The 24,104-nt window shown below is 50.2% G+C and overlaps 7 protein-coding genes across 7 annotated transcripts; 4 read left to right on the top strand and 3 right to left on the bottom strand.

Moving 5' to 3' along the window:
* Positions 1 to 140: 140 nt before the first annotated feature.
* On the top strand, positions 141 to 884 carry Aspvir_002072 (uncharacterized protein; the record flags this gene model as incomplete). Its single annotated transcript, XM_043273673.1, has 1 exon — positions 141 to 884. One exon carries the CDS (start codon positions 141 to 143, stop codon positions 882 to 884), a length of 744 nt encoding a protein of 247 aa, XP_043129608.1.
* A 1,604-nt stretch (positions 885 to 2,488) lies between these two features.
* Positions 2,489 to 4,204, top strand: Aspvir_002073 (putative MFS sugar transporter; the record flags this gene model as incomplete). The annotated part of the gene is made up of 2 exons (XM_043273674.1): positions 2,489 to 3,044; positions 3,105 to 4,204. The coding sequence occupies 2 exons, from the start codon at positions 2,489 to 2,491 to the stop codon at positions 4,202 to 4,204; spliced, it is 1,656 nt and encodes a 551-aa protein (XP_043129609.1).
* A 485-nt stretch (positions 4,205 to 4,689) lies between these two features.
* Positions 4,690 to 6,013, bottom strand: Aspvir_002074 (uncharacterized protein; the record flags this gene model as incomplete). The annotated part of the gene is made up of 4 exons (XM_043273675.1): positions 4,690 to 5,167; positions 5,256 to 5,373; positions 5,431 to 5,803; positions 5,858 to 6,013. The coding sequence occupies 4 exons, from the start codon at positions 6,011 to 6,013 to the stop codon at positions 4,690 to 4,692; spliced, it is 1,125 nt and encodes a 374-aa protein (XP_043129610.1).
* Positions 6,014 to 7,357: 1,344 nt separating this feature from the next.
* Positions 7,358 to 10,642, bottom strand: Aspvir_002075 (mannose-ethanolamine phosphotransferase GPI13; the record flags this gene model as incomplete). Its single annotated transcript, XM_043273676.1, has 2 exons — positions 7,358 to 10,319; positions 10,398 to 10,642. The coding sequence occupies 2 exons, from the start codon at positions 10,640 to 10,642 to the stop codon at positions 7,358 to 7,360; spliced, it is 3,207 nt and encodes a 1,068-aa protein (XP_043129611.1).
* A 1,464-nt stretch (positions 10,643 to 12,106) lies between these two features.
* On the bottom strand, positions 12,107 to 12,646 carry Aspvir_002076 (uncharacterized protein; the record flags this gene model as incomplete). The annotated part of the gene is made up of 1 exon (XM_043273677.1): positions 12,107 to 12,646. The coding sequence occupies one exon, from the start codon at positions 12,644 to 12,646 to the stop codon at positions 12,107 to 12,109; it is 540 nt and encodes a 179-aa protein (XP_043129612.1).
* Positions 12,647 to 19,088: 6,442 nt separating this feature from the next.
* On the top strand, positions 19,089 to 22,196 carry Aspvir_002077 (mRNA-binding protein PUF3; the record flags this gene model as incomplete). The annotated part of the gene is made up of 6 exons (XM_043273678.1): positions 19,089 to 19,130; positions 19,185 to 19,341; positions 19,420 to 20,756; positions 20,822 to 21,100; positions 21,161 to 21,716; positions 21,775 to 22,196. 6 exons carry the CDS (start codon positions 19,089 to 19,091, stop codon positions 22,194 to 22,196), a joined length of 2,793 nt encoding a protein of 930 aa, XP_043129613.1.
* Positions 22,197 to 23,345: 1,149 nt separating this feature from the next.
* cwc21 (U2-type spliceosomal complex subunit CWC21) lies at positions 23,346 to 23,996 on the top strand (the record flags this gene model as incomplete). Its single annotated transcript, XM_043273679.1, has 1 exon — positions 23,346 to 23,996. One exon carries the CDS (start codon positions 23,346 to 23,348, stop codon positions 23,994 to 23,996), a length of 651 nt encoding a protein of 216 aa, XP_043129614.1.
* Between the last annotated feature and the right edge of the window lie 108 nt (positions 23,997 to 24,104).

The following is a 24,104-nucleotide window of genomic DNA, read 5'->3' on the forward strand; positions in this document are numbered from 1 at the left end:
GCCCGTACCGTCGAGCTTAATTAATCCTTCCATCCCCTCACTTCGAATCGCTTCCAACCTCGCCACCGTGCAGTTTGGACCTTCCTTCGCGGCCGGTTTAGCTTCTGCGCATATTCCTCAACGGCGAATCAAATCACAGAATGACCTCCTATTTCTCTTCGATTACCTCGTCGTCAGCGATCTCCAACATCAGCACGCGGCTCAACTCCCTCCGCCGTGCCATCACGTCCGGAGATGAGGCCGACGACCCAGAGAACGAAGACTGCTCTCACATCTCCAACGTCCTGCGTGCCTACTACACAGAGAAAGGCCGGCCCTTTCCATCATGGCTCCCTCCGGACCCTAAAGCTCCAGCACCCGCACCTTCCCGAACCATCGCAACCACTCAGATCCAGCCAGGCGCCTACGGACACGGTTCAGCGGTCACGACCTCAGCCCCGGGACGCGGTGGCGGCCTGAGCGATCTATGGGGAGACTCGGGAGCTTCTCAGCAACCACCAGCATCACAAACGGCCAGTCTGCGACGAGGACGTCTGGCACCCGGGAGCGCAGGCGCCCCGCTTTCGATGGTGCACAGCGCTCCCTCTGGCTCAGTGGTGACACCTCCCTCCGCATCACCCACCCCGCCGAGCGCGCACCCGTCCGGGGCACGACCTCTCCCCAGTCAGCGAGCGGGATCGTATCAGGCAATTGCATCAGGCCAGGCCTCTCTTGAGCGGGCTGCGTCTGCGCAGGAGAGACTGCGAGCGCGATTGCATGGAGGGCGGTCGCCTAGCCCGGCCCAGACTCCTCCGGGTGGCAGTCGGCCGGGGTCACCGTATTACGGGGGAGGAGCAGATCCGAGTGTGCGAAAGCCGGTTGGAATGCCGCCGGGACGACGTTAAGAGCGAGGGATTTGGGTTGTTACTGCTCAACGGCCAGTAAATGAAGCTTTTATGTCTTAATATTACTACGGAGTACTAATTTCGAGTCCAACGCTCGAGATGGACATCGCTGGATGGTGCCTGTCTGAGATCTGTTGCGCAGAAGTCTGTACACAGCGTTGAGCCATTTTGCTTGTTTTTTTTGTAATTATCTCTTCAACATCTTAGAAATAATACTTCTCCTCGGATCGATTTAGTATTCCCAAGTCTCTTTGTGAAATCTTTGGGGGGTCATAGACTCCTCAGAACTGCGTAACCTCTACAGACCGTGAGTGCCCGGTAGACACGTGACCTTACCGAGTTCCCCACAGGCTGAATCGTCCCTTGGTTGTTCTTCTCATGGTCTGAGTCTGACCAGTGTGGGACACTCACACTAAGCCTTTTGGCACGGAATCTTGAGCCCACCACGGCGAATGAAAGTCTCGGGTGCATTTCGAGGGCAAGTACTGCCTTTCTTGGCTGATTCGTCTCGGGATGTGTCCGTCTTGGTGGCGTGCAGCGAGCAATCAGCATCCCGGTTCGTGACCGGACGATTGATTCAGCAATTGGACACTTCGGGATCGACCAGTGTTAAATGCCTCATTCCCATTATTCCCATTAGCTAACTGGCGACAACTCGGAGTTTCGACCACAGACTGATGATGCAATTGGATGGAATTCCACCGAAGTGTCTCCGAGACTTTCGGGATGGTTGCGTGGTGCCGTGCACGAGTGGGAGGTCAAGATTTTGCTCTGACTGGCTATGGTGTGCCCGGGCTTGCACTACATGAATCGAAGTTTTCTAGTCGCGTCCACTTCTCTTCTCCAGACCTCCTCCACACCAACCCGACTTTTTTGCCTCCACGGGGATTCGTCTCGTTCCCCCAACCTTTGCTGCGTCAAGCCTCCGCATGCGGCATACTTTGCACCATTACCAAGTATGTACTCTGCAGATGGCGCTCATTGAGTTCATGGAGTTGAGTTTATCCCTGCTAGTCAAAATCATCGATAGGCTGGGAAAGACTGACTGACTCGGAATGCCTCTAGGATGAGCACCACACCAACCATGGTCATTGGCCGTGATCATCATTCCTTAAGCTTCGGCCACTCCTCCCCACCGTTCCAGAATGCTTCTTGCTGTTAGCCTGTTGGAAGCCTGTAGATAGTCCACGGAGTAATCTGTTCCAAACTTCCATGATTCCATCGGTTACGCTGGCCTCTTTTTCTCTGGTTTTCTTTCTGTCCCCACTTCCCCGTTAGAGTCTTGTCCCGCTTGTTTCCTGCCCTGAACCCGTGATGACTGTCACTCCGCGGCCCAGGACTGTACCCCGGGATGCCGTGCCCGTATAAATATCCCCCGGGTTTCTTCCCTTTTCCCTCGTTTTTAATCATTCTTCTCTCCAACTCCTCTCTACAGGCGGGTGTCCTCTTCCTATCTAGAAGACTGTGACTTTGTAGGGAACGGCAGGTCCTCCCCTCTTCTCTTTCTGCTTTAGGTAAAGCCTTCCTTAGGTGAAGCTCTACTGCCTCTGGCTAGCTCTCAATACACTACTCTTTTTATAATCGTTTCTCCTGCTTTGCCTGTCATGGCTGTCAAAGATGTCGAGGTCCCTCTCGACGACCACAAGGAGGTCGCCGAAGAGATGGATGATATTCGAAATGATCCCAAGTCCGAGGCTTTCAACGAAGCTGCCATGGATGCCGAGCTCCAGCAGCTGGAAGAACAGCTTGGTGCCATCAAGAAGTCTCGGTTTGAGCTCACTTTCGCCAACCCCGCCTACTTCACTTATGTTCTGGTGGCCTTTGCATCTATGGGTGGTCTACTCTCTGGTCTGGATCAGTCGCTGATCAGCGGTGCGAACCTCACCATGCCCAAGGCTTTGCATCTGTCCGCCTCGCAAGCTAGTTTGGTCAACTCCGGTATGCCCCTCGGTGCCGTCGGCGGTGCCCTGATCCTCAGTCCTTGCAACGAGTACCTTGGTAGGCGCATGGCCATCATTGTCTCCTGCATCCTTTACACTATTGGTGCTGGACTCGAAGCCGGTTCCATTAACTTTGGCATTATGTTCGCCGGCCGTTTCATTCTTGGCATGGGTGTCGGTCTTGAGGGCGGTACTGTCCCTGTCTACGTCGCCGAGTCTGGTAAGCTTCCTCCTGTCCGCTTCAATCTTTTGGCGAGGACTGTTACTGACTGATGTCTAGTCCCCGGGAAGATCCGTGGTAACTTGGTCTCTTTGTATCAGTTGAACATTGCTTTGGGTGAAGTCCTCGGCTATGCGGTAGCCGCGATGTTCTTTGGTGTCGCCGGTGACTGGCGCTTCATTCTCGGCTCTTCCCTGGTCTTCTCGACCATCCTTCTGGTCGGCATGCTGTTCATGCCTGAGAGCCCCCGTTACCTGATGCACAAGGGAAGACCGGTCGAGGCGTACGGTGTGTGGAAGCGTATTCGTGGCTTCGATGCTTACGAATCCAAGGAGGAGTTCCTGGGCATGCGCCAAGCTGTCGCCGCGGAGAACGAGGAACAAGCCAGCACCAAGAAGTGGGCCTGGCTGGACTTCTTCACCGACGGCCGGGCTCGCCGCGCCATGATCTATGCCAACATCATGGTATTCCTCGGTCAATTCACGGGTGTGAACGCAGTTATGTACTACATGGGCGTCCTGATGACGAAGATCGGCTTCGACGACCGTACCAGTGTCTATATGTCGCTCGTTGGAGGTGGAGCCCTGTTGATCGGTACTATTCCCGCAGTGCTGTATATGGAGCGGTTCGGCCGACGCTACTGGGCCAACGTTATGCTTCCTGGTTTCTTCATCGGTCTTGTGCTCGTGGGAGCTGGCTACGCCGTCGACTACAATACTTATCCTGCCACGGCTGAGGGTCTCTATCTGACCGGTATCATCCTTTACATGGGCTTCTTCGGCTCCTATGCCTGCTTGACATGGGTCATCCCCGCCGAGGTGTTCCCCACCTATCTCCGTAGTTACGGCATGACCACTGCGGACGCCAACCTCTTCCTGTGCTCCTTCATTGTCACCTACAACTTTACCGCGATGATGAACTCAATGACTCGTATCGGTCTCACTCTCGGCTTCTACGGAGGTATCGCCGTCCTGGGTTGGTTCTACCAGATCCTCTTCATGCCCGAGACCAAGAACAAGACCCTCGAGGAGATTGACGAGCTTTTCTCCAAGCCTACCTCGGTTATTGTCAAGCAGAACATCAAGAGCACCGTTGAGATCATGCGCGACCTGTCTCACTTGCGCTTCAGAAAGGTCTTTAGCCCTAGTCCTAGACTTTAGACAGGGCCGTGATTATTCCGTATATGACAGTGTCTAGACCTGCATTCTATGCATGTCATGAGTTTTAGATGATGATGAAATGGGATATGTATTCAAATTGTATTTATACATTAGCTTACCTCAAGCTTCTAGAAATGATCTCCTTAAGATTACTGCCACAGTTAATCATATCATGGTAAATCTTATTGTTTTGAAGGTATGCAATGGATGTGAGTTGGGGTCGTGAGATAGAACGGATGAGGGTCAGAGTATACCATTCTGAATACAAATCTAGTTGCAGGCAATACAAACAAAATATCTTGATGCTGAGATATGTCACCCTCTAAACATAGGAGCTCCAATAAACTGGGAACAGAATTTGGTTGCTCAGGATGTAAGCTGGGTGCGTCGAATGAACGAACCAAATACATGCAGAGTAAGGGTGAGTTATCGGTTCAAAATATACGTCATCTATTGTATTATGCAGTACCTCTCGTATAGATTGTCTATATTCGATTACCGTCATCATGCGCAACAGTCACTTCGACCTGCTTCCGAATACCAGCCGATCCCGCCCCAGTGTCCTGACTACTCCCACCCGTCTCAACCCCGTCAAGGCTATTCCGACTACCGAGTATATGGTCGACGCTCGCCCCATCATCGCCACGATTCCTGGTGGACAGCATCCCACGCAACCGCGAATCAGTCTTCCGATGCGAGCTCTTCTGTGCTGTAACTGACGTCGTCGCCCCTCGGGACCCCGTGAACGCTGCACCCAGCTCGTACGAGCGAGACCGCTGTCCGCTACTCGTCATATAATGGAATCCTGACAGAATAAGGGAGCGGAGACACGGCAGCGACGCGGTGATCATCACCAGGTTTGCTTCGATGTATCCCCAGCGGAGGAGGTTGGTCGTGCCGCCTAGCGAGCCGTTGTGGATCTCGGGGAGCTGGATGGTTTTGCCGAGAGCGGCGCCCATGGCACTATTTTTATTGGCATTAGCAAGCAGGAAGAAGAAGGAACGGCACGAGCAGAGCAGAGCAGGGCAGGGCAGAGGAGGCTAAGGCTTACATCAGGCCGCAGCTCATGAGGGCCACCAAACTGATTTTGATCCCGAGTTTGAGCTTGAGGTGCCAGAAGATATAGGTCGGGACGACGGCCAGGTAAAGATCAACGAAGACGTTGAATGCTGGAAACGAATCGTCAGTTGACCTTCGCTAGGAATATTGCAATGTCCATGGCATACCGCTCTGGAAATAGCCAAAGTTGATCTGGATGGTGTCCGACACACACGTCCCCTCAACCGCGTAATCCCAAAGCATCGACACGGGCGTGCAAGACGCAAACAGCATGATGACGACCACAGAATTGATGATCACCTCCATCACGGCCAGGGCCGTCAGGATGATGCGCTGCCATTTCTTCCCGCCCAGGATGGCCAGGAGGTACAGCACAAAGGCGGCGCGGCCGAGGGCTGTACAGAGGACCAGGAACGCCAGTGCGATGATGTAGAATTTTCGACCCGTCGTCGCGCCAGGTTCGGGGACGATTTCGTCCGGCAGGCCGTATCCGTAATTGACTGCAGTGGTGTTCAGGGAGCCGGCGATGATACCCAGGATCTAAAGCGGCGGTGTTATAGAAGACTCTGTGTAGAGCGCACGAGCAGTACGTACCAGCGCGCAGACCATCACGACATCGTCTGACCGGAATTGGCGAATCCTCGTTTTGGCCAGGACGCGCAAAGAGACCACGACCGCCGAGATGCCTGTCAGAACCCATATCAGGACCACCATGCCCGTTCCGCGTGGGTTTGAAGCAGTCATTGTCATTTCTGCGAGAATAGACTGGCTATCCAATTGTCACCTATCCAGCACAGTCAAGAACGATCTGCATATCGCACTAGAAACAGAGAATGGACCGTCCAGAAGAGAGGGAAGAGAAAGGAAAAAACAAGCAAAAGACGACCTTGTCAAGTAATAATAACTGCTTGACAGCGGCCATCGCAAACCCCTGGCCAGCCTCTGCCCCACTGCTAACGGCGAAATCGGCAAACAACCTATCGAGATGGACAGCCAAGATTCGAATTTGCCGGTCAATCCTCCTCCACGAGCATCTAGTCTAATGGTTACTCGCCAGGGCCCACTCACACGACTCCTACTGAATCCAGCAACCTAGTCGCCGGGTCCAGTAGTAGCAGCGCTAGAGCCTTGTGTACATGTCGGCTGCAATAACCTAATTCCCGAAGGAAGAACCTTCCATTTACTCCCTGTTTGGTACGTATTATTGGTGGCTTGCTCCTGCGATTCCATCACTCTGGCAGTAAATACAACCCAACGAGGCAACGATACAAACCAGACGGGATGCTATTGTAGCAGCGAGCGAATTCAATCTCAGCTGAGTGACCCAACAGAGCCCGTCACCGTCAGCCTGTAATTGCCATGCCAGGTCCATACCACATAAGATATAGTAGGCATGCTGGTAAGAATGCCGACAGGTGATACCACAGCGAGCTCAGAAATCAACTCAGGGCATCGGCCAGTATCCATATCTCGACCGAAACCCACCGTTGCCAACTCGCCACAACGGTCAGACCCCTCCCAGGATCCGTAGGGCGTTCCTTCTAGACCTTAAAACTCGTCCTCCGACCCATAAGGAGCTGAACTGAAATCAAGGCTTGTTATTTACATGCTGTGCGTTATTCATAGTCTAACTTCCATTATCTATAGCTATCTACTATTAGTAATTCGATAAACAACAATGGACGACGGTGCTCGTAAACCTGGGCAAGGGACAGTTGAGAATCGAGACGGCAGAGTGGACTGTCAGTTGGCGAATCACGTTGCGTGTTGCAATTAAAGTTGCAGCTACGATGGAATAAACTTCGGGAGAGATACAATTTTCCGCTCCGCTGCATGCTCGCATAAGCATTATGTAAGAAACCTTGTTTTTGTTTTGCCTGGTAGGCTTCCCGCTAGGCTGCTTCCGGGTAGTGGCTGGACCCTGCGTTTCTGGATTAAGTGCGGAGTAGCGAGTGCCGACACCATGTGGCGATAATACGATTAGCTTCTAGTTTCATTGGTTCACATAGGATATGCTATTTTTACATCTGTGCATGATGTTTATGTAAATAATGCCAATGACACATAACGTCGCAATACATCCGGCAATATGTGCTACCAGCCAAATATTTCAGCCACACTCAATATGCTGAACCGTACGCCAGCGACAGAGAATAAGATCAATACAATATCCACCACGCCAAGGACAGCAGCCCCCATCATGAATCGAGGGCAGAAGATCCGGTAGAGCATGAGGTGGCGGCGCAGGTGGCCAGCCCACATCGTCGTTGCGAGGTTGATCGTTGCAAAGTAAAGAATATATGTCGCGGCCGCTTGCGCGACATCGGACAGAATTCTGGTAGTGGGCGTGCTGGATGTGGTGGATGAGCTGCTATCGTGCAGTTGGAGGGGTCGTTTCCACAACACCGTGAGAGGAACAGCAATTGCAGTGAGGATCGGCGCGCCGAACGTGTTGAGGATTACCAGAATGGGCGACCAAGGATATTGAACAGAAGACAAAGGGATGAACGCAGTTTCCCATTGGATACTGGTGAGGGTGGCCTGGTGTCCGGTCTTGAAGAAGTGGAACGACCCAAGAAGACCCAAGACTATAGGCCCGATGGCTGAGTTGCCCATAACAAGCCCATTCGTGTCAAGGATCTCAAGAAGTGAGAGGATCTGCCACAGCAGCAGGCCGATTGCCCCCTGGCCCATCGGTTTCTGCATGAGAATGATGGCCAGGCAGAAATTGATGACGAGGAGGAAAGCTCGCGTGCCATAAACATTCCCGAACCCCAAAATAGTAACGGTTTTTCTGGCCGGTTCTCTACCCTCGGATTCAGCACCGCCTTGGCTGACGCTTATGCTGACGCATGGTTTGGTGTAGACGAACGCGGTTGTTCCAGCGGCGAATGCAAGGGCAAGGACGATCTGAGCGAGGAATACGCGTATGGTCTTCAAGGTCTCTTTGCTCAAAAGGCCCCATTCACCGTCGTCGGCAGCCTCGAGCGTCCAGAAAATGGAAGCGACAAAGAGACCGAACCGGAACGCAAAGCCAATCCACAATGTCGCTGCTCCTTCATAGGATTTGGAGCCAGCATAGAAAGACCGGACAACTGCCGGAAGGACAAGGGTCACGAGAAAGGGAATGACAAGTTGCCAGGGAGCAGACGTAGAGGATGTTGTGGAAGCATAATAGGTGGAGCGGCAGAATGGCATCTGCTCTTCGCGGCACAGACGAGAGAAGGACGCAATTCTTCCCAGAATCACAAATAAGATTGAATGATAGACTCCAAGCACCCGGTCAGCCGTTGACTTCTGCCGCATCGACGATGCACCCGCGACGACTCCAAAGGTGGAAAGGAAGAACAGGAGGATTTCATCCTCCCATATTGTGTACGAGTTCGATGCAAAGCCTATCGATTGGGACACTGTGAAGACAATTGCGAGCCATCCCCAAAGACTATTGGGGAGAGGCAACACTATGCGCCCAGGCTTACCAAAAATGGCACACGAAGCGCCAATGATGCTTCCTATGGCAGCTAGCAGAGCAGAAGACTCGACTGCTCCAGCAGACAATATGCGAGAGTAAGACAAGCAAGCTCCAGTCACAGCACCCAACACGGATCCCACCCCGACGGAGGAGAGCAGAGACTGAGTGAGTTCTGTTCGGGCGGCTTTCATACCTCGTGCGTAGAAGACGAGAAGAACGATCGCTGCAGAAAGAATTGCGACGCCCTGCAACATGCTGGGTACATCAAACTTCGCCCATAGCCCACGGCAGACATGCAAGATATGCCGTTGGTACTGGCGATGCAATTCAGAAGCCGAACGCGGAACTTCCACATTCAATTTACCAGCTCTGGGGAGCTTCTGCCAGGCGCTCTCTGCGGCTTCCCAAAGCTCCTCTGATCCAAGTGACTGGGCTTCATCCGCACCATGCGAGGATGTATACTCGTGCTGATACCGTCTGATTTGTGCAGAGGTCAAGCGGTTTACTGTGGCAAGATTTTTCCAACCGTTACCCCCAACTCCGATGAAAGCCTCCTCGATCGGAGAACCAAGGTTGTTGAAGGGGATCGGCATCCCCAGAAGAAGTGACAGAGTGGGAACGAGGTCTATCTGGGGAATGAAACGTTCCCGTGCGGTTTTGGGAGGACTAGCGGTCTCCGAACTCGTACGGCCGAAGATTGCCTTCTTGGAATACATCCACAGAGCCGCCTCAACTTCGTCGTTTGACTCGCCCCCGTGGTCGCCCTTGGAGTCCATTCCGTGATCACCCATGACCACCAAAAGCGTCTTGTCATCTAGCTTGGCAATGATGTCTCGAACTACTCGATCCATCTCGCGGAGTTTTGCGGCCATAGCCTGGTGGTTGGGTCCATATCGGTGCCCGGCATGATCGACGCCGAGATAATGACCGAAAATGACATCCCATTTCGTCGAGTTGTCAGGATGCAACAGCGGGAAAAGATGATCGTTGACTCCATTGTCAACAGTGTGCAAGTCCCACACGTTGAAGGAATCGAAAGGGCGTGTCAGATCAGCGTCGAAGTAGCCCGGGAAAAGAGCATGCCAGGTATCATCTCCCAGGTGGACCAAGGTCTTGCCTGCCGCGTGTAGCTGCGCAACGAGGTTATCTTCGTCGATTGCCGTTCCGGCAAAGTTGGATCCAGCATCCACAAATGTAGGCAGAGTGCCCGTTGTCAGTCCTTTGAGTCGTTGCAATGTCGTGGTCGGCGGGTCCGCAATGAATGGAAGCAAGAAAGCGTTTTCGGGAGACTTGACAGCCGTTTCGTACAAAACTGGTATGTTGTTATGAAACAGGTGCGCTGTTTCACTTTCTGTTCCTGGCACAAAAGGTACCGTAAAGTCGTACCGCAAAGCATCTATAATGATCACAATAGCCTTGTCAAATGACTTTTCATGCCAGCATCCTTGCTTTCCTTTGCTCGCTGATGAAGACGAAGAAGGATCGTCGAAAGGAAGAACATCACAAGCCGATTTATTTTCCAGGACCATCCGAGTGAGAAGGAAACCTTTCGTAAAAAAGAATATGCCAGCAACATGCAAAAGCCTAGGATCATTTTGACCAGTCAGCCCTCCGCATCCAATAAAGACCAAAAAGCCTCTGAGCAAAAGGGGGAAAGCTTACAGTATCCAACCGAACACACCCAGTATTCCTAAATGTTTTATTGTGAAGGCGCGCTCAAATTCCTTCGTCTTGTCCGCTGGCGCTTTAGTCGTCTTTCCCGGCCGCAATTGCGGTCGTGTTGCTCGAAGGTCGCCGGGTTCGGAAACCCGCGGCGAAGATGTTCCAGGGGAAGAAGCCGCCGTAGGTCGCGAGCCTATGGAGTTCGGACGGTCATAGCCGGCCCCAGAGGTTGTCGGTGAGGCCATTATGGGCACACAAGTCAGAGTAGAATGAAAGCTAGTTCATCCAATGGTCAAAGTTGCCCGTAGCTTTCTCGTTGTGACGAAAGGTGTTGTCGCGCAATATATTGGCAGACGCCTGCAAGTGCTGGAGTGGCCTCGATGCTAGAAGCTCCGAGGAAATTGGATCATCAAATGGACTTCATTGATATTGTAAGGACTGAGATCAGGAGCTGAAGAACAGAGGAAAGAAACTAAAGGCCAAAAAAAAAGAAGGTATACCCTATCTGAGCTGTCAAGTGTGCTCTCCAATCGAAGCCGACTCAAAGCACGTTCATGACAGCTCAAATACAACAAATAGAACAAAATGAACCGTAATAATGAGAGACTCGTTGCCAATTGATCTTGCTGATTATGAGCTCAGTAAAAGACAACAGAATGGAAGGCCAGCAGAACGATCAGTTCAGATTGTCCGGTCCCTCCCAGAAATCTCCTGCCGCCCGTGACGTCGGGAGTTCGGCGCTTTCGGCGACTCCCAATTAGGTAGCGAGGTATTCATGCAAGCTTTGCGCCGGGCGTCATTGGTCGGCCCGGCGCGGAACATTCAAAAAGCTCTTCCACGGGTGGGCCATTTGCCCTATCCGGAGTCTTGTTTACGGTCAAAGCAAGTGACTATCAATGAGTGAACTTGACCTACAGGCTATTCATGGATCATTCATATAAGTTATCTGTACAGGTAATGACATCCATTGAGGCTCACGCTATGGAAAGCGCCCATGTAATGTATAGCGGACTAGTTACATACATTATCCGGTTGTATGACACCCTAAAGGCAAACCGAGAATTGCAAGGGATGAAAGAAGCATAAAAGTAGTATAGAGAAAGTAAAAGGGGGAAAAGAAGAATGGTAGAAATAAAAGTCGGGGTTGAGAAGGAAGAGGCTCCAAGAAAGAAAAGTGAAAACCCGCGTGCGTTACGTCCTTCAACCCTAGTGACGTGGCAGGGCTGAAAGGACCACAAGTGACCAGGCACAAGAGATGAACGCCAATAGAAGCGAAAAAGACCAGGCGGCAAGAGATCCCAAAATGGCAACGCAGAGAAAAAAAAAAAAAAAAAAAGAGCAGCAACCCTTTGCTATACACAATTCAGCTTCGGTAAGCCTTCGATCTGGTAACTCTTCAGGTCAATCCGGTCGCTGACATTATCCTCGCAAGCATCAGTATGGTCGGATGACCTGAAGAGTTAATAGGTGTAGAGGGTAGGATCGACGGAGACTTTGCGTATGTGCAAGTGGAGGACGAAAAGGCAAAACGGTAATGGTCAAGAGGCGCAGACAGGAAGACAGGACAGATTTTCGCCACAATATCGTCATGTATTGGAAGGAGTCGGTGTCGTCGAAGGATGGAAGGTGTTAAAGTAATCGGTTCTTTTGGGTATCGGTTCGGCAGAGAGATACGCAGGTCACCTCAAAGACGGTCGGCGGTCGGCAATTTAAGACCATCTTTTCAGATCCTCTTTCTCCTTGAGGCCGCCCATGCGTTCGATGTCCAAGGATTGGAAACGCTCCGCGTCGCTGGACTGATAAGGTGGAAGCTCTTCATTGCATGGTTCCAACCCGACGGCGCCGGCATCACTAATTCTCACCACCACAACACGGCCAGACTTGCGCTTTCCAGACTCGTCTTCCTCCTCGGGGAACGTAATGCGGATTTCAGGGACCGGACTGGGTGGAGGGCTTGACGAGTTCTCCATCAAGCTGCGCTTCTCATCGTACACCAGAATAGACTGTGTCCTCGTGTTTGAAGATGCGGAGATCGTGAAACGACGATGGTTGGGCGAGCACTGCCCGTTATGAACTGGGAGTTCGGCGTTCATCTGATTTTGGCGCTTTCGTCGCAGAACAAGAAGAGTAGCGACTAATGCAATGCCGAGTAGAATGAGAATCAAGAGAGAGATCAACAGATTAATCATTGCCGGGGGGAGTGAACCATCGTCGCTCCTGTCGCCGCGAGTCACAAGCTTGATGAACATCTTTGCTGATTTTAATGGACAGGCGTTCGTTAACGAGTTTGACTATTCGATGTGTGAGGGTATTTAATCCAAAAATTGAGGTCGTGCTGTCACATTTCGCTACGCGTCAATGACCATTCCAAGGACATCAGGCAGCCTTTTTCCATCATCGTCATCATCACTTACACTATATCCAAAAAAGTTTCCGCCAGTCGATATTGAGGAAACTTATTCGAGTGTATTCAGAAGTCCAAGGAGAGAATGAATCGGGTGGGTAGTGGTGATCGGGTCGTGAGTTGATCGGCCGAAGTGTAGAGACTGACTTGATCGGCGGCGATGATAAAAGAACGGACAGCAAGGTGAACAGCTGAAAGAGTGAAGCTGGCACCTGCTTGGGTTAGAGAGAGAACGTGATGGGGTGAGAAAGGAGGAAGAATGAGAGAGGGGTTGGTATGGGGGGATGAAAATAATGACAAGGGAAGAAAAATGAGAGACTAGAGGGAAGGGAAGGACTTGAGTTGGGGGAGGCAGGAGAAAGAAGGCCAGCACAGTCGACTAGTCCGGCTCGAGGGAAACGGGGCGCAAGGGCGCCTAGAGCCTTAGTGTTCAGTCTTAGAGGTCCAGACCCCTGACCGCAAGGGTAGGGTACTTTCCTTTTCCTTAGGCAGACAAACTGTCAGTGCAGTCATCCTGTGGTCTATGAAGAGACTAAACCTTTACAGGCATTTTCTAAGAGTTCTACTGTCCAGCTATTACTCTGTCACTAAAGAAGAAGGAGCCCACGCTGCATCAGTTCCAACGTTTCCTCGTTTGTTTGTTGATTTGCACAGTGTTTTGTTCATTTCGTGGTGATTCGCTCGGCGTTGCCGCTAAGAGCGGGTGTAATTTCCCCATCGTAAGCATATAGCCAATAAGAAAGTTGTCGTCCCTGACGCCAACTGTTCATCAAGCTTATTCGTCACATGTCCCATAGATTGACATGGGTTTTCTCCGTAAGGAAGGGCGCTAAAATGGGTGTGTGCTAATATTATCTTTCCGGGCTGACTATTGAATCCTAGGCAGGCATTTCCTTTTGTTGTGGCTTTCGTGTTTTCTGCCCCTGAAAGAAAGGGCTATTTTGCTTGGTCGTCTACCCATGGTCGGATGTGTCCAGTTGTGGGTGTTCAAGAGAATATAATGCATACTTAAGCATTCACATCAGACAGTTGGACACTTGTTCTCTAAGGATTCCCCCAAGATTCACCGAGGATTTGGCCAGGATCGAGTCTACGTCTTTTCTCAAGGTTCGGCGGAACTTCCAAAGAAAGACAGACCTTGCGCATTTGACTTTGCGAGGAACAAGTATCGTCACTCACATCCAAGGCCCTGTAATCCTCTCTCTCCTCATTATACTCCGTATGGACGGACAAATCCTTGCAGGATTCACAGGAGGTGGGGTTACAACAACCACAATGACATCAAGGGCTTCGTTGAACTTGTTTATCATCTTCAAGTCCACTCGGTACTGTAGACTAAGGTAAGTCTATCGTCTAACAGTAACAAGATCCTATGTATCATTTTGTACAGTGTTTAGAGCGGACATTTAAGCATAAATACCAGTACAAGCACCACCTGTAAGGGTGTCCAGAAGCGCAGCAATGAAATGGTATTAGCGGCTTTGGATGGATTTAAGGATTCTGTAAATATTTAAGAATAGATATCTTAGCCAGATACTATATTTCTCATTGTGCATGGTAGGTATCTACGGTTTACAAATGTCGCGACTTCGAGCAGATTATACTGTGAAGCCGCCACAGCATATATATGTTGGAGCGCAGGAACGACGTTTAGCACATGAAGAATGGGAGACATTTAAATGACCGACTCTCAATATTTGCACATAAGAAGATGCGCCTCAGTAACCTATATAATAACAGGATGAGCTAGCAGATGTTTTCAAGGACCGATCGAATGTCATTCAAATTAATAGGATTGATGCGGAGGCTCGTACGGCCTCCTCAGTTTTGAGCACTTACGAAGAAGATGAACCTTTTCACTTCAGAACGATCATTCTACAGATTCGCATTTGGATTACCTCTAGGAATAGTCTTCGATCAGTTGGGCCATGCTCAGGCTGGGTTTATAGCTCGCTGGACAACCGAAGGAAACGCATCATGACCGGACTATGGAAAGTTCTAATCTTGAGCCCACTACTGTTGGTATGATCAATGTATATAAGAAGGCTGTATCTACCCAACATCAAGCATCGGTTGTAATATATCTTTGCTCAAAGGGAATCCGAGCACATTGCTTCCACATCTTCGCGGCTGAAGTTCTTAGTTTTTCTAGTTGTCACCATTGAAAGTTTTGCGTTTCCTACGTATCCAAGATAGTACTGCACAAGGCATCATATAGACAAATTTCCTTACCCAATGGACCTCCCGGGAACCTTTTTCACCAGTCTGTTGCCATATCTGCTTGTCCAAATAGGCTATAATGACTTGATAGGGGTCTGCGTATCTTCCTCCAGTATCGTCGAAATTTGAGCTCCCTTGCTTTTTTGGATGACTGACCATCAGTTCGAGCGCAACATTATTCGAAATATCTACACCCAAGAATTTATGAGCCACAGAAAGAACGCTTTGTGTATGGACAACACATACTCACAATCAAGAGTACCTTATGGAATGCAAAGGATGCATAACTTTCGAGGAGAGTACCCACATATCTTGAAACACCTTGAAATTATTTCCGCTTGTTGACACGAGCACTTTTGAACTATACTCGTGTCTCGCTCAGAATCCGGGGTTGATAACAGCTTTCTGACTAGGCAAGGGACTTGCGTGTTGAAGCTTATCAGCTCATAGCGATAGTCATAGCGATAGGTGATCATCATCAGGGTCTCATTGTTGTTCATCATTATTATCGTTTATCTAGAATGTCAGTGCCACGGAATACTCGAGGAAAATAACGCAAGGTTTAAGTCTATGACTATGTCTTATCGTAATGGAAGGGATGACTATGCGGATCCAATGGTATGTGAGCTCTTAGTGGAAGCGTAGAGCAGAGGACAGCTTGGACTGCAAAGAACATCATTATTACTACATAGAGTGATCACGAAGCATCAAGAAGGCCAGATCCGATAAGAGGAAGTCATGATGCAGTATAGGAGGATAAGGATGGGTTCCCTGGATCGCAGCTGTCCTTACTATGGGCCAAATTGTCGAGCAATAAACTACCATGGGTGTTATTATTGTATATGTAAGGGGCTTTCAGGCTCGAGGGATCAAAACTCAGAACTTTACCTAATTCACTTCGAGCATGAGTTGGCACGAACTTACGGCAAGTCTCAGTGTTGATGCTGCTCAGGTCAATAGTGCAGGTATGTACGATGATAATATGGACGAGAAAGGCAGATGGAATGAATTGAGCTTCGAGGAAGAAATTCATAAGATGATATCCAACCATGGGTAGTAAGTACAACTTGGACAGTAGGTAAGGTACCATTCTGCATGTACCTGAGGTTGAGTCAATCAAGGTCACGAGACTTGGAAGTAACCATAATGAGGATTGCCAATGATGAAGCTGCAGGCCTCTATTGAAACAGTTGCGTAACAGCAGGTACTAGGCAGACATTCAATTTTCATCAAACTTTTCCTCCAATTTCCGCCTATTCAGATTCTTCATTCAAAACATCTGCGATGATACGTCCATGATTCTTTCCATGAGAACACCAGAAATAGAAATGATGGCCTCAGGGCAAATCGGATGATTCCTTGAATGGACTCTAGAGTGAAAACTGACGAATGATCAGAAGACAATGGAATCAAGGCTAGTTTAGTGGATCCGATCGGTTGGGCTGAGAGGCGCTGCTTAACCTTCCCACCCGCCTTGTCAACACAGCTGTGTTAGTGCGAGAGTCTATCCATAGGTACTAACCACCACTCTAATATCGGAAGACGATGACTCTATGGTGATGATAACATTCGAATTGACTCAGAAGATACTTTGTACCATCCGAGCCTTGATGATCCATGGCTGATCTGAGAGAGAATTCACTAACGAAAAGTCAGGAAAGTATGTCCGACCAAGAGAGTTGCCATTGTCCCATGCACAAACAAAGCGCTACCTACGGACTAAGCCTAGCAAGCTATTAAGGTGCCAGTCTGGACTATCGTCCACATTTTGCGTACATGGATTACGCACACGCGATATAGGAATGTCTCTGCCTCGCAAACCATGGCTTCAATCTGGCGATCAACCTATTTCCTGAGCTTCAGACCATTTCACCAGGCAGAAGAAACTGATCCATGTGTGGTGAGAGCGGAAGATTTTAAGGCGAGCGAAATAGAACCAATTGTTGTACAAGCTCTCCTCCACCTATGCAGATTCCACTCAATCAACTCCGTATAGCCAATGATGATCACCCTCATCATCTTCGTCTCCGTCATACCAGCAAAAGACGAGGGGACCCGCCTTGATTGAAGCCTAAACAAGAGGCGGCGGGAGCATAATTTCGGGCGGCCCCAGATCTGGCGGTTGTCTGGAAAGGTGCTAAGACAATTAGAACCAGATATCCTGATCAAAAGGGACATCAATGAACGACTTATGATACTTGCACTTTAAATTTTAGGTAAGGATAACCCATCAATGTACATGTACCATAACTGGAAGATCAATGGATACCTCATTGCGATACGAGAAACGCTTATGGAGTACTCAATCTGCGATCGACAGAATCGCCCAGGCGGGCGTGTGTCATGTCTGTATTGCGGCAATCGATACCGTATCATTACTGGCGGCCAATGAGACAGCCCTGCCGGCCTTGAGCCTGAGGTATCCACAATGCCCAAGTAACTCTATGTGTAGTCTATGTAAGTCCTGAAATTCAAGGCGCCTAACTTTAGGTATGCTGGAGATATCCTGTAAGTGTAATAGTAATACAGTTACATACGGAATTTACCTACCTTACTTTAGGCCCTTTTAGTCTTTCCTTCCAAGACACGCAGCATCTTTTTTCCTGCTATTGGAACCTTTCCATAGCAGCAGCAACAGCAGCAGCTTATCTAGGTAGTCTACCTATCATCCGAGCAAAAGACATCATCTTCTTTGCTTTTTCCCTTTTCTTCTCTTTCTCTGTTTCTCCTCCAGATTCCCCCCTTCTCTTGTTCTTCTTACGTCCGTATTGGCAGTTCGTCTTAATAATTTGCTGTCTTACCATTATTTCTGCACGCTTGATCGGTCTTTTCTTCACTATCTTTTTTTCCCAACCAGAGCTAAGCTGTGGCTCTCCAATCTCGCCTTTATCCTTCTTCGTCCATCCCCTTCAACGGTCAATATTTTACGGTCCTTGAGAGAGATATATCGCAGTCAGAATCCTTACGATACGGATTGACCCGCTTCGAGCAGATTGGCCGCAGCGTGTCATGCTTGCCTCGTCTGTGTGACAGCTGGATTACATTGATTGCCGTGCTTGGTCTTTCGTCCACATTCTCACCATTCGACGGTCCACTAATAACGTCTGATCTCCTCGCCCACTTGCGCAACGAGCACATTCCTACCTACCGTACCGGCTGCAATAACACTCGGTTTTCCCCTCCACTCACACACACCCCTTGCCGCGACGAACCATCCAAGCTCACTCCCTCACGCTTGTCTGATTACAACCACACCCCCCTACGGCCGTCGTCGCTATTGCACACACCCCAGTGTCTCTATCTCATCCACTGGGCACATGAGGGCAATCTGCGCAGTTCGAGGTTCCTGGAGCATGCACGGAGCGTGGTAACGTTCACGACACACACGAGACACACACTACCACAATCGGCAATTTTGAAGGACGGCTACTTGCTGAGCGTTGCGCTAGCAAACGAAAAGGGAGATTCTTCTTCCTTAGTTCTTGTCACCTTGCGTTGAATCTCGTTGGCCTGCTTCTCCGCTCCGCATTTCTCGCTTTCTCATCTGCCGTCTATCTCTCTCCCTTCCCTCTCCCTTCGGTCCCTTGTATAGTCTTGTACATTGCTTGGCCGTGTTGCTGTTCTCGAGTAAACGATCATCATATTCTCTTTCTTTCCCTCTTACCCATCCCTTTTCTCACCTCTTCTCTTTACTTCCCCCTTCTTCTCTCCTCTCGGTAAGTTTCCCCCCTCCAAAGGAAACCTTTCATTTCGGACAGCAGGGAGGACGTTCTGCTTGAATTTCCCGAAGATCGCTTAACTAACCGTATGACTGGTCCTCGTGCAGCTTTATACCTTCGTGTCCGCCATTGCAGGCAGCTCGTGCCCATCTGCAAATACGGGTTGACATATAATCGGTTTATTCTTCTTTGCTTCGTGATATCTTTCGCTTGTGACGGGTCTGTGTGATTCGTGCGCAACTATAGAAGGGCGATATCGATATTGGCCTTGATTACTTGCAAATATTTTGCGGCCCGTCAGGATACTTTTTTTTTTGTTGATCTGTTATCCTTGGTGGTGACGGTGGAATGGCATCTGCCATGGCAGCAAACTCAACCACGGTACATAATGTAGGTCTCAATGGCAGGATTAAGTCGGACAGACCATTGATTGCTGCGATACAGGTACGATCAAACAGAGCTACAAACATGTCCGCATCGGGTATGAACAGTGACCGATCACGAGGGCCTCATGCAGGTATGGGCAGGGGTTTCGGGGCTGGAAAGTCAAGCTGGAACTCCAACATCTGGGGCGACAACAACCTGGGCAGTGGATTCGATGGTGAGTTGATGGATCGAGCTCGCGGTATTTCTATTTTGTCATTGCACAGAACCATTGAACTGATGATATAACCTGAAGACCAGAATCTTGCGGAAGCTGCTTTCGAAGGAAAGTCGGGGTCAGGCTCCTTACTGCCTTCCTCTGAATCTGACGGATGGAATAGTCGGCCGAATCTGCCCTGGAACACAGTGAACACAACGTCGGCTTCCATATCCAGAGGCCAAAACAACGGCATGACTGCTTCACCCATTTCGACAAGGCCCAATGACAGGAGTGCACCCGCTCTGTCGGAGACCGCTGATTCCTCGTCATATTTCTCCATACCTAAATCTTCCGGAATCGGTTCGTCCGCTGGAGGAGGGAACCACAAAACTTACCTGAACGCTGGGACTGACGGGATCTCCCCTTCTGGAGACGGACTGTCATTCGGCAACTTTGGTGGGCTCCGGAGTGGCGACGGTAGACGACATCCCAACTCGTCTGCCTTTGGAGGAAGCCAAGTCGGAACGGGATTTCCTATGAAGCAAGGGTTTACCACTCTGGACACCAGTCGGCCCGATGAGGTAACTGGGTCTCTCACAATGTCTAGTTTGCCACAGACGTTGCCAGACACCATGTCGCAGCCGTTGGCTCGTAACGGTTTTGCGCATGCGTCCCACAACTCGGCATCGTTTACATCTCAGAGACCCACCCATGCCTCCCACCCGTCGTTTCATTCTGAGAGCCAGGGATTTGAGGGTCGCTTTGGAGGCTCCTCCATGGACCTGAGTGCTGGAATCAATAAGCTTCAGCTGAATGAAGGTGGCTTTTCGGGCCACCCAGCAAGCCGTCCGCCCTACCTGTCCCACTCGTCCTATGACGGGTCATTGCCACGCTTCAAATATCAGAGCGCTGCCGATGAATCCAGCTATGAAGCAGTCGGGGGGTACACGGGAGATGGTTTGCCCGAGTTGCCATTAGGACACCACGGCGGCCGATCCCGTCTTGGTGAAGGTTCACTTTCTCCCACGGATATCGCGCGGATGGAGAGCAACTTTTACTCGGCTCTTGAGGCCGGCGCGGTCCCTGGGACACATTATCGGAATGGGTCTGCCTCCCGACTGAGTGAAAACCAGGCGCTAGCCTTGGAGCGGAAGTTGCGTGCTATGCAGCACGATCAGGATCTTGCCCACGGTGCTGCAAATTCTCTGCAACGTATTCCATATAATGCTCCTGCGTATGATCTTGCGGGATATCAAGCGGCACGGCTCAACGCCCTGTCAGGATTCTATCCTGTCGCGCAGCTTGGTGGACTGGGCTCCGCCGGTATCATCCCCAGGGGCAATCGTGATCAAGACCCCGCCCAAGTGGTGCGGAGCCCACTTCTGGAGGAATTTCGAGCTAATAGCAAGGGAAATAAGCGATACGAGCTCAAGGTATGTATTTCCGTTTTCCCCTACTATTCCCCGGCTCCAAAAATAAATATTAATAATCCCTGCAGGACATTTACAATCACATTGTTGAGTTCAGTGGTGATCAGCATGGTTCAAGGTTCATTCAACAGAAGCTGGAGACAGCGAATAGCGACGAGAAAGAGCAGGTTTTCCGCGAAATCCAGCCCAACTGCCTGCAGTTGATGACAGACGTGTTTGGCAACTATGTTGTCCAAAAGCTCTTCGAACATGGCAACCAATCCCAGAAAAAGATCCTTGCCAATCAAATGAAGGGCCATGTCCTTGCCCTGTCCACCCAGATGTATGGGTGTCGCGTTGTCCAAAAGGTAAGGCCACTTCTCTTCAAAGGGTGGATTTTATCGTGCATAGGGCTAATGGTTTATTAGGCGTTGGAACATATCCTTACCGACCAGCAGGCATCCATGGTCAAAGAGCTCGAGAACCATGTGCTCAAGTGTGTCCGTGACCAGAATGGTAACCATGTCATTCAGAAGGCCATTGAAAGAGTTCCATCTCAATACGTGCAATTCATCATCAACGCCTTCAAGGGACAAGTGAGCAGACTGGCCGCGCACCCATATGGATGCCGGGTCATTCAGCGCATGCTTGAGCACTGTGAAGAAGAAGACCGCGAATCCATCTTGGCTGAGCTTCATGCTTGCACTGCTCATCTTATCCCAGATCAGTTCGGAAACTATGTCATTCAACACGTGATCGAAAATGGCGAGGAGAAGGATCGATCCCGTATGATCAACGTTGTACTGTCACAATTGCTCATGTATTCGAAGCACAAATTTGCAAGCAATGTCGTTGAAAAGAGCATCGAATTCGGTGAAGAGTCGCAGCGTCGGCAGCTCATCAGCACATTGACCTCCGCGAACGAGAGAGGCGAGAGCCCTCTCTTGGGCCTGATGCGTGATCAATACGGAAACTACGTGATTCGTGAGTACTTTTCGGGGTTCTCGTTTCGATGCATGAAATCGCTAACCCCTTGCTTTAGAAAAGGTGCTTGGTCAGCTGAAGGGCGAGGAAAGAGAGGCTCTCATCGACCAAATCCGGCCTTTGCTCAGCCAGCTTAAGAAATTCAGCTATGGAAAGCAGATCGTTGCGATCGAAAAGCTCATTTTCGATTCTGCGACGCTTGGTGCTAGTTCCCTGCCTCAAGCTTCGTCCACCACCCCTCCTCACTCTCACAAGTCCTCCCCTCAGCCAAGCAAGCGCCTGGTCAACGATCTAGAGGACAGCCAAGCTCCTGTTGTCGGCGCGGCTCCGCCTACCCCTCCTCCTACTGAAAACCAGGGTCATACACACGGTCCTGCTGAGTCGAAGAACCTTGCAAAAAGCACGGCGACTCCTTTGTCGGTATCTGAATCTGCCTCTGCCGCCCCCAATGGCTCTGTGCCAGTGTCCGGATCCACATAAAGTTACTTCAGACCTCAGACTCTACTCTTTGTTTAATTTTCTTCCTTTTCTTCGTGCGAATATTTGCTCCTTTTATGTCCTTAAATGAGTCGAAACCCCAACACTATTTTTAATATGGGCGTATACATACAGGGAACTCTCTGAGGGATATATGAGTTTCCGGCTTTCTTTCTTCCATATTTCTCCCCAGCCATTATTCTTCATGGCATGACGGCGTCAAAATTTCAAGGGTCACGGTGGGAGCTTCGCTGGTCCATGTTCGACCTTCCTACATTCTTAATCGTTTGTCTTCGTCTTGTGTTTGAAATTGTGATGTGATGAAAATGAGGATACGTCTCGAGAAGTTTGTGAATGGTTCTTCTTTCTTTGTCCAAATAGGAGGGTTCGGCGTCTTCAACGGTGAGCTAGGGATACTGGAATATCGCGCTTTGACTGACCTGGTGAAACTCGATACGGGATCATGGGCATATGCAGGAATCTGGAAATAGGTAGATTACATGAGACTTGCCTGGCGCATGAGGTGACTTTTCTATCTCGCTATACAGTCTGTTCAAATGAAAAGCGGTTTGCTTGCAAAGCTGTTACGATCAATCCACATATTCTTACTGTAGAGGAGGCATATTGGAAGTGGGTTCGTTCCATAATAGAAAAGACACGGGCGTCAGAACGCATCCACTGCGACACATATGTCCGTGTAGCTGACTTGATTGACACAATAACTATAGTTTCTCAGTCAATAAGCTCTAACATATAGACATTGCTTCTTCAGCTAATTTCTTATCCTCCTCATATTCCAGCTTTGGTGCTTATCAAGTGTAATAATCACGTGACCATAGTACCATCATGTACGGAGGACCTGGAGCTTGCCACTAGTCACAAGTTCATTCTATCGGAAGCATTACGCTGTGCAGAGTGTCTTAACTCTCACAGTCACCTTACACGGAATATCTAGCGCATTACTCCGTCCTGCTTAACAATTTTTGTGCAGACACTGCGCTTCACTGTTTCTTCGTTCCAGTCCTCCTTGACCGGAAAACATCCATCCACTCTCACGGCGGTCCGACTACCCCAAACACCTCTGCAGAACCACTACTCCGCTCGCTCCCACCATAAACCACACATCACATCCCAGTTTTATAGTCGTCAACCATGTCCTCAAACGTCGGCCTCTCCACTCCCCGCGGAAGCGGTACCTCGGGCTACGTCCAACGCAACTACGCCTTCATGAAGCCGCGCAACGCAGGCTACGGCGCGCCCTACCCGCCCGTTTCGGGCGCCAATGCCAACGATTCCAACCGCGGGTTCAAGCAGCGGCAGCCTGATAAGCAAATTCTGGAGCATGATCGGCGGCGCGCGGTCGAGGTGAAGGTTATGGAGGAGCGGGAGCGGCTTGAGGAGGAGAATGAGAGGATTGAGGAGGGGAAGGGCGAGGGCGAGGGCAAGGTGTTGTCGGAGGAGGAGATTGAGGAGCGGTGTGAGGCGTTGCGGGCGAGGCTGTTGAAGGAGATGGAGGAGGAGGAGAATCGGAAGGGTGATGCGCGGGATGGTGGGGGGGATGAGGGGAGGGAGCGCAGGGCGTGGAGACGTGGGCCTGGGGGAAGGGATAGGGAGCGGGAGTTGCCACCGAGAGAGAGGAGGCAGTTCAAGTCGTATCAGGTGCATGAGCTTGCTGAGGCGAAAATTGAGGAGAGTGAGAGATTGAGGAAGGCGTTGGGGATTCGGGAGGATACGGAGACGGGGGAAATCTCTGGTGGGAGGAAGGATTACGAAGCCAGGAAGAGGGATAGGGAGCGGTATTAGGATGGGTTGTTTTGCTTCATATGGGTTACCGTGGCGTTTAAGGTGTTGAGGTGATGCTACATCTCTTTTTTGGGTCGGGATGGAACAAAGGGCATTATTTAACAGTAT

The sequence above is a fragment of the Aspergillus viridinutans genome (genome assembly GCF_018404265.1).
Source record: "Aspergillus viridinutans IFM 47045 DNA, scaffold_10, whole genome shotgun sequence".
Taxonomy (NCBI): domain Eukaryota; kingdom Fungi; phylum Ascomycota; class Eurotiomycetes; order Eurotiales; family Aspergillaceae; genus Aspergillus; species Aspergillus viridinutans.